This window comes from Biomphalaria glabrata, chromosome 9 (genome assembly GCF_947242115.1).
Source record: "Biomphalaria glabrata chromosome 9, xgBioGlab47.1, whole genome shotgun sequence".
Classification (NCBI taxonomy): Eukaryota; Metazoa; Mollusca; class Gastropoda; family Planorbidae; genus Biomphalaria; species Biomphalaria glabrata.
Window position 1 is genome coordinate 18,202,557 of NC_074719.1, and position 9,826 is coordinate 18,212,382.

Here is a 9,826-nt window from a genome sequence, read left to right on the forward strand (position 1 = left end):
TCTTATTTGATTTAGCCATAGTTTGCTTAAAAAAAATATTTTGGCATTGATGGTCCATTGCATCGATGGATTAAGAATTTCTGATAGGGAGAGAACAAACTGTAATACTAAATACTAATAGGCCCTAATAGTGAACAAATAGATGCTATCTTACTAGATTTTTCTAAGGCTTTTGACAAAGTTCACCACCATAGTTTGCTTAAAAAATTAAAATGGATGGCTGCCTGGTCGAGTATGGCTGCCTGGTCGTGCGGTTTGCGCGCTGGACTGTCGTTCGGATTTATCGACGGTCGAGGGTTCAAACCCTGCCCGCTCCCATCCCCCGTCGTCCTGCGGGAGGTTTGGACTAGGAAGTAAACTATCTTCAACTCTGAAGGAACATCCGAAACATGTAAAACAAACAAAAACATTGCTTAGTTCTTTGAGTAATCTAGCTGGAATTTAAAACAACAATTAATAAGTAGTTTTTCATATTATCGCGTGAACTGCAGGGCAATATCACAACCATAAGACAGGTAAATAAGGATTTAAAAAAAAATATTTTACGATTATTTTTAAATGATTCCTTGAATAAGAGATTAACTCTATACAAAACTATTCGATCAATAAGATAATCATTATATGACATCAGTTAGGCCAGGTTCACATCTAACTTAACCTTCACTTTCGCCTATCCCTTGGTCTGCTGGACCGTTATGGCTCCACACAAGATCTGTCAATCTTCTTTCTTCATTCTTATCTCTCATTTTCCTTTGATAGAAATTTCATTCTGATATTCTTTCTGAAAATATTGAAACTTGCCTTTTTAACTGCCTGGGTGGACCACTTCGGGGACCGAATTTGAGTTTGTGTCTCCACACAAACTGTCTTTGTAACCTTCTTAGTCTTTTGTCTTGAAGTGTCTCTAAGTTTAGTGATTTTACTAATGGTTTTACTCTAATCCAATTTGAATATTCATATGTTATAAATCTCACTGCTCTGTTCTAGTTTCTTTATGTTCTTCCGTTAATGGGTCCTCACATTACCCGTAACAGGTCCCCACATTCCGCCTAAAAAGTTTTAAAAAGCACTTTTATGCTACACTTTTAAAAATAATTAATAATTTAAGAACTTATAGCTTTAGCAAAGACTGTATTGACCGAAATTCTAACATGACGAGTAAGAAACACACGCTTCCACTGATAAGATAATGTTGTATATAGTGTGCAAGACTTTCTGAAAGTCACGTGTCATTTGTATCCTTCTAATATGTCCATTGTTTTCCTCGAGTGCACGGTGTTACATTAAAACATGTTGAAGTGGAGGTTGATTTTCACAACACTTATCCTATACACAGGTACACTAATCTTTTGTTCTTACAGCAAACTAATAGATCATTATTTTGTTTTTTACACAAACTAATGGATCAATATTTCTTGTACCCAGACTTCACATAGAAATATTTTGGGATACAACAAACTAATAGATTAATTAACAGCGGTTCTCAACCTTTTATTCTCGGCGACCCCTTTTTAAAATCCCCCACTCTGCCTCGACCCCCCCCCCACTCACACATACAGCAATAGAAGAGTAGACAATATGCAGTCCATATTTTTGAGGGTCTTAGGCGACCCCTGGCAAATCGTCAATCGACCCCCATGGGAGTCGCGATCCACAGGTTCAGAACCCCTGGATTAATAGATCAATTTTTTATTCACACAGGAGACGACTCTAAATCATACTTTACTGTTAAATTTTACCTACAGAAATAAAATCAGATTAGTTTCATTCAGATTGATCCAAAAATTAGAACCAACCAGACTCCAGTTTCCAGCACGTTCTACCCAATTTTCTTAACCTTTAAGATTTCTTTTTTTTTTTTTTTTTGTACAAATGTTATGTCTGAGTAAACTTGTATTAAAAATGTCTTTCCCTTGCGATATGGTCAATAGAATGAATAGAGCATCGTGATTTGCATAACAGTCGTAGCCTACACAAATGTTAATTAACGCTGTGATTTACTCAGACTATTACCTAAGCTTATTTCTCTTATTTCGAAGATATATACCAAGTATTTTAAAGCATGCGTTAACAACCAACAATTTTTTAGCACTTTTATGATGGCACTAATAATTTTGTGTAAGAGTCACTGATGGCCTTCATTAAGGTAACGCCGGTTGACTGACATTACAATTGTTACATAAAGCATCAGGCACGGTAAACCTAACAAAAATAAACTTAAATAGACCCCGGTGGACAAAGGCTTTGTCTGCTGCAGGAGTGGCAAATGCCACTGGGTTTGCGTGGTCACGTGAAACAGCATTTATCCTTACTCTTCGGAATCAAAGACATTGTAATTAATAGTATTATAACTTTGTATTTTGAAAGAAGAAGCCGAACTTTCTTGGCACTAGAAAAGGTATTGAGACTCCAACTTCAAAATATTTTGCAGCTTGCAAAGTTTAGATGCAACGGCTACTTTTTACATTCAGAACGCAAACGTTGTATTTTTTTAAATTAAATATGTCAGATTTTTTTTTCATATATATAAAACGTCAGCAAGCCAAGCAATACAATTACGTCAGCAGCACTTTGGTGCCGCATGAATGTACCAAGTGAGACATCATTTGGTTGTTGATAGTTTATACTTCATTGCTTATGGTAGTCCTGCGGTAAATATTGAAACCTGCCTCTTTATCTTCATTGCTTACCAAAAAAAAAAGATGACCAATCTTAGTTTGTATAAATACACAAACAGTTTTTGTAATCTTATGGTTGTTTTTTTTTTTTTTTAAGTCTACACAGTGACAGAATCCAAGAATAAGGAAAGAGAATCGGAGAGGTGAGTTTTTAATGTGTGATTACATGTACTAGACATCTAATTTTTTTAAAATCTAATATCCCTTTCAGACATTACGATCTATGGGGCAGATGATGTTAAGGTCATCTGTTTCTATGGCCAACGGTTAACGAGCAGGGTGTCATGTGGCCAGCACAACGACCAATCGCCTTTACTTTCCCCAACTAAAGTCAGGTACCAATTAGAGTTGGGTGGACTCTTGAATATTCCTTGCGAATAGGCGGATCCGACAGGGATCCGACTCCGACGGTGGCCTCCTCTGAGTTTGTGTGATAGCAATTTATTTTATCATTGGTATTATTATTTATTTATTTTTATTTACTTATTCAGTGAGACTGCAGACGAAGAAAGCGAAGAATGGTATGACCCGTGTAAGTAATGTCCTATAACTCTTGATATTTCATTCCTAATAGTTTCTCTTAGTTACTTCCCTTAGAAATATGATTAATAATAAATACAGACTAAAGCCAACGTAATTTTGCTTTTGTTGTATTTGTTGTTCTATATCTTTTAAATAAAGATGTGATCTGAAAATACTTTTAAAAAACGATACAGCGAGAAGAGAGAGAGAGAAAGTCGTCCGATAAATGGAGCTAGGCTTACATGTCCTCCCTTTTGGGTCCGAGTCCGCCGTCAGCGAAGTTTTGGGCTACAGTTTTAAAAAATCCGGCTGTCCCTTTTTTTTTTTAAACTACAATTGTACATTTTATGTTAATCGAATTCCTTTCTATCTGGTTTAAATACGTCATCTCATAAAGAGCTTGCTAAGTAAAGCTTAAAGCTGACACAGTTCCTCCCCCTCTCTGCATGTATCTTCGTATATTTAGAGCTATTTAAAAGAAACCTTTTATAAAGAACAACTTTTTTTTTCAATCTGGGACATAATGGTAAAATTTAAAGAACGTATTGACTGATCAACGCTGGGAGCGGAATTGATCATTAGTCTCTCCAATAACTTACTGAGAAGTATTTTTTTAGTAAGATATTGCACCTGGAGCTCCACCCAGACGGTTACGTGACAATTCAACTACACCGAAGAGTCGCTGGAGTTATTCACTAACCGTATTTGTGGACATAGCTAATATATTTATAGACGTTTCTTAACATTATAGTTTTGTCTCATTCGGGTGTGCTCCTTCTATATGAAGCTGTGTCTTCTTTTTTGTCCTCCTTGTAGGAGCACATTTCTGGTAACTCTAGAGAGGGGGGGGTAGTCATTTTTTTTCTCTTTTGTAATAGCTACAAAGTAAGAATAGAAATAATAATAGACTCCCATTGTAGAATACTCAACAATAATATCAAGCCCATCTTAACAATACTTGAAACCTATCTTAACCTGTACTTGTAGGTGAATCTATCTGGTGGAACAAACTATACAGAGTAGAGCAGCCTAGGTATCAAGAGTTTGAACATTTTCTGGACTGCCTCCGAGATTATGATGGCATCTATGTGGCACAGCGAGAGCTCTCCTCACTGGGGCATGGCAGGAATGGTAACAATACCTGTTATACTGTGTCAATCTTTCACCTCACCTCTCTCTTACACTATGTCAATCTTTCACCTCACCTCTCTCTTACACTATGTCAATCTTTCACCTCACCTCTCTCTTACAATATGTCAATCTTTCACCTTACCTCTCTCTTACAATATGTCAATCTTTCACCTCACCTCTCTCTTACAATATGTCAATCTTTCACCTCACCTCTCTCTTACACTATGTCAATCTTTCACCTTACCTCTCTCTTGTGTCAATCTTTCACCTCACCTCTCTCTTACACTATGCCAATCTTTCACCTCACCTCTCTCTTGTGTCAATCTTTCACCTCACCTCTCTCTTACACTATGTCAATCTTTCACCTCACCTCTCTCTTGTGTCAATCTTTCACTTCACCTCTCTCTTGTGTCAATCTTTCACCACACCTCTCTCTTACACTATGTCAATCTTTCACCTCACCTCTCTCTTACACTATGTCAATCTTTCACCTCACCTCTCTCTTACAAAATGTCAATCTTTCACCTTACCTCTCTCTTACAATATGTCAATCTTTCACCTCACCTCTCTCTTACAATATGTCAATCTTTCACCTCACCTCTCTCTTACACTATGTCAATCTTTCACCTTACCTCTCTCTTGTGTCAATCTTTCACCTCACCTCTCTCTTACACTATGCCAATCTTTCACCTCACCTCTCTCTTGTGTCAATCTTTCACCTCACCTCTCTCTTACACTATGTCAATCTTTCACCTCACCTCTCTCTTGTGTCAATCTTTCACCTCACCTCTCTCTTGTGTCAATCTTTCACCTCACCTCTCTCTTACACTATGTCAATCTTTCACCTCACCTTTCTCTTACACTATGTCAATCTTTCACCTCACCTCTCTCTTACACTATGTCAATCTTTCACCTTACCTCTCTCTTGTGTCAATCTTTCACCTCACCTCTCTCTTACACTATGCCAATCTTTCACCTCACCTCTCTCTTGTGTCAATCTTTCACCTCACCTCTCTCTTACACTATGTCAATCTTTCACCTCACCTCTCTCTTGTGTCAATCTTTCACTTCACCTCTCTCTTGTGTCAATCTTTCACCACACCTCTCTCTTACACTATGTCAATCTTTCACCTCACCTTTCTATTACACTATGTCAATCTTTCACCTCACCTCTCTCTTGTGTCAATCTTTCACCTCACCTCTCTCTTGTGTCAATCTTTCACCTCACCTCTCTCTTACACTATGTCAATCTTTCACCTCACCTTTCTCTTACACTATGTCAATCTTTCACCTCACCTCTCTCTTGTGTCAATCTTTCACCTCACCTCTCTCTTGTGTCAATCTTTCACCTCACTTCTCTCTTACACTATGTCAATCTTTCACCTCACCTCTCTCTTGTGTCAATCTTTCACCTCACCTCTCTCTTGTGTCAATCTTTCACCTCACCTCTCTCTTGTGTCAATCTTTCACCTCACCTCTCTCTTGTGTCAATCTTTCACCTCACCTCTCTCTTACACTATGTCAATCTTTCACCTCACCTTTCTCTTACACTATGTCAATCTTTCACCTCACCTCTCTCTTACACTATGTCAATCTTTCACCTTACCTCTCTCTTGTGTCAATCTTTCACCTCACCTCTCTCTTACACTATGCCAATCTTTCACCTCACCTCTCTCTTGTGTCAATCTTTCACCTCACCTCTCTCTTACACTATGTCAATCTTTCACCTCACCTCTCTCTTGTGTCAATCTTTCACTTCACCTCTCTCTTGTGTCAATCTTTCACCACACCTCTCTCTTACACTATGTCAATCTTTCACCTCACCTCTCTCTTGTGTCAATCTTTCACCTCACCTTTCTCTTACACTATGTCAATCTTTCACCTCACCTCTCTCTTGTGTCAATCTTTCATCTCACTTCTCTCTTGTGTCAATCTTTCACCTCACCTCTCTCTTACACTATGTCAATCTTTCACCTTACCTCTCTCTTGTGTCAGTCTTTCACCTCACCTTTCTCTTACACTATGTCAATCTTTCACCTCACCTCTCTCTTGTGTCAATCTTTCACCTCACCTCTCTCTTGTGTCAATCTTTCACCTCACCTCTCTCTTGTGTCAATCTTTCACCTCACCTCTCTCTTGTGTCAATCTTTCACTTCACCTCTCTCTTGTGTCAATCTTTCACCTCACCTCTCTCTTGTGTCAATCTTTCACCTCACCTCTCTCTTACACTATGTCAATCTTTCACCTCACCTCTCTCTTGTGTCAATCTTTCACCTCACTTCTCTCTTGTGTCAATCTTTCACCTCACCTCTCTCTTACAATATGTCAATCTTTCACCTTACCTCTCTCTTGTGTCAGTCTTTCACCTCACCTTTCTCTTACACTATGTCAATCTTTCACCTCACCTCTCTCTTGTGTCAATCTTTCACTTCACCTCTCTCTTGTGTCAATCTTTCACCTCACCTTTCTATTACACTATGTCAATCTTTCACCTCACCTCTCTCTTGTGTCAATCTTTCACCTCACCTCTCTCTTGTGTCAATCTTTCACCTCACCTCTCTCTTGTGTCAATCTTTCACTTCACCTCTCTCTCTTGTGTCAATCTTTCACCTCACCTCTCTCTTGTGTCAATCTTTCACCTCACCTCTCTCTTGTGTCAATCTTTCACCTCACCTCTCTCTTGTGTCAATCTTTCACCTCACCTCTCTCTTGTGTCAATCTTTCACCTCACCTCTCTCTTGTGTCAATCTTTTTTCGTGCCATCTCTTTTTTTACTTTATGTTCACCGCTCCTGTCATTTCGCTTTCACCCACTGTCTTATATTACTTCTTATATTACTTCTTATATTACTTCTTATATTACTTCTTATATTACTTCTTATATTACTTCTTATATTACTTCTTATATTACTTCTTATATTACTTATGTCAAACAACAAATCTTATTGTCCTGGTCACTATCTAACAGTGCCAAGGGGCTGGTGGACAAGGTACCGCGCCCACACACGCAACCATCCCTATCCCTTGACACTGGAGACGTACGAAGAGTTTGAGTCTTACATAGATGATTTAAAAGAGACATTCGTAGTAGCAGTAGACAGATTTAACTTTCAAGCCTTCTGGAATGAGACAGACAGTAAGTCAAGTTTGGTTGTCTTTTCACGCTTTTTTTTTCTTTGATGATACAGAGATGGAATAGCTGGGCGGCATAAATAGAGCAGAGAAAAACTGTAAATTTCATTGAATAAATGTATGCCATTGTCTGTGTGCCATTGGGTTACAACCTTTATTCAAAATCTGAAGTTACCAAACTGAAATAGATTTCAAAAAGGTTAACATCATTTGATTATCATCGAGATATAGTAGGTATATATCTATCTATATGTGATATCGGTTACTGTTTTTAAATTTAATATTTTCCTACTTTTTTTTTTAAGTTCCAGAGGAGTGGTGGACCCAGTACGAGGCGACACACACAAAACCAGCGAAGAATCCAGACAGGAGTAAAACTGGGAAAGTTTCTTTCTGATTTGTTTCCGTCAGTTTCTACAACAGACTTTGTCATTTGTCTGAACCAATATGTACATTGAATAAAAGAAACAGTAACAATAGATATAAAGGTTTCAGCATTATGGAATCTGAACACAAGTTCTGGTCGACAAAAAAAGGGTGTTTCATTTTTTTAAATGACATGCATCGCTATTCTAAAAGATTATAATAAAACAAAATAGGAAACTAAAGGATGTAACTCAGACTGAAAGTTGTGTGTTCTTCAAGTAGGTCCTGTTGTAACTTCATAGTTCTGGGTTAGTTTGACTTTTGCTCTTTCTATCCCCTGGGTAATGTGTCTAGTGGTTATCAATGTATGCCCTATTTCCTATCCAGAACTTTCTTAAATGTATGCCCTGGTTCCTATCCAGAACTTTCTTAATGTATGCCCTGGTTCCTATCCAGAACTTTCTTAATGTATAACCTGGTTCCTATCCAGAACTTTCTTAAATGTATGCCCTGGTTGCTATCCAGAACTTTCTTAAATGTATGCTCTGGTTCCTATCCAGAACTTTCTTAAATGTATGTCCTGGTTCCTATCCAGAACTTTCTCAATGTATGCCCTGGTTCATATCCAGAACTTTTTAATGTATGCCCTAGTTCCAATCCAGAACTTTCTTAATGTAAGCCCTTGTTCCTATCCAGAACTTTCTCAATGTATGCCCTGGTTCCTATCCAGAACTTTCTTAAATGTATGCCCTGGTTCCTATCCAGAACTTTCTTAATGTATGCCCTGGTTCCTATCCAGAACTTTCTTAAATGTATGCCCTGGTTCCTATCCAGAACTTTCTTAATGTATGCCCTGGTTCCTATCCAGAACTTTCTTAAATGTATGCCCTGGTTCCTATCCAGAACTTTCTTAATGTATGCCCTGGTTCCTATCCAGAACTTTCTTAAATGTATGCCCTGGTTCCTATCCAGAACTTTCTTAATGTATGCCCTGGTTCCTATCCAGAACTTTCTTAAATGTATGCCCTGGTTCCTATCCAGAACTTTCTTAATGTATAACTTACTTTCTTAGCACTAGATTTTGTCCGTACCTAACTTTCCAAACGTATGTTCAGGTTATTGCCATAATTTTGGGGTTTTCCATGTCTTGAATTGTTCTCTCATGAATGCAGATTATTAAAGAAGTTTTTTAAAATGTTTGCAAAAAAACAGATATAAGTCAAATAAAGAAATGAAAACTACAGATCCACACAAAACTCAGAAATATTTTAAAACCACAAATTTCGATCTTTTTTTTTTTCGTTATGCACTGCTACACACCCACTATTTTTTTTTTATTTTAATTATCTGTTTCAACTGGATATAAACTAAATATTCCATTTTTTTTAAAGGAATTCTATAATACTGCGAAACCAGATCTCACACTGTGGGAAAAAAAAATGCAATACCCGCCTCCTCCACAGTGTTCACAAAGGCTCTGTACTCTATGTAGCATTCATCTGTTACCAGTGGGCGCAACGTACTTAACATTAAATACATTTCTGGTCCATCTTGTGGGTGTGATAACAGGGTGTACATATGAAATATTGAAACATTCTGAAGGACGTGACACCCACGCGCTAGACGGCGTCAGACGACAAAGGACTAGCAGGAAATAGGAAGGTGAATGGATGTCCTTGAAATTTTAGACTGTCGGATAGGTTGGCACGTTTTTGGTAAACGCGACCTTTGACCTATATAAAATATAATCGCCTAGATATTCAATAGTTTGATTTGTTACTATTTCAATAGGTAGAAAAACAAAATAAAACAAAGAACAATATATAACATACTTTTTTAAAAGCAAAGCTCAAATTCAGTGGCTTCAATAGGGGGGGGGGGGTGCGTCCGCACCGGGTGACACCCGTTACGGGGGGTGACACCAAAGTGGAAAAAAAAGTACTTTTGGAATAAATGACAATTTTTTAAAAAGTAAGTGTCAGTGGCTACATATTGGAA

At 37.8% G+C, this 9,826-nt stretch overlaps 1 protein-coding gene across 1 annotated transcript; it reads left to right on the plus strand.

The window, feature by feature from the left end:
* Positions 1-1,180: 1,180 nt before the first annotated feature.
* LOC106074921 (uncharacterized) lies at positions 1,181-7,949 on the plus strand. Its single transcript, XM_056041316.1, has 6 exons — positions 1,181-1,336; positions 2,776-2,821; positions 3,170-3,210; positions 4,188-4,331; positions 7,299-7,466; positions 7,768-7,949. Exons 1-6 carry the CDS (start codon positions 1,291-1,293, stop codon positions 7,857-7,859), a joined length of 537 nt encoding a protein of 178 aa, XP_055897291.1. The 5' UTR covers positions 1,181-1,290; the 3' UTR covers positions 7,860-7,949.
* The last annotated feature ends 1,877 nt before the right edge of the window (positions 7,950-9,826 follow it).

What these genes read in the sequence shown, in the direction of transcription:
- LOC106074921 (XM_056041316.1), top strand. Translation starts at nt 1,291, where the DNA reads ATGTTGAAGTGGAGGTTGATTTTCACAACACTTATCCTATACACAG. An exon ending in AACACTTATCCTATACACAG is followed by an intron (nt 1,337 to 2,775) that starts GTACACTAATCT and finishes TTTTTTTTTAAG; the next exon opens with TCTACACAGTGACAGAATCC. An exon ending in ACTGGGGCATGGCAGGAATG is followed by an intron (nt 4,332 to 7,298) that starts GTAACAATACCT and finishes ACTATCTAACAG; the next exon opens with TGCCAAGGGGCTGGTGGACA.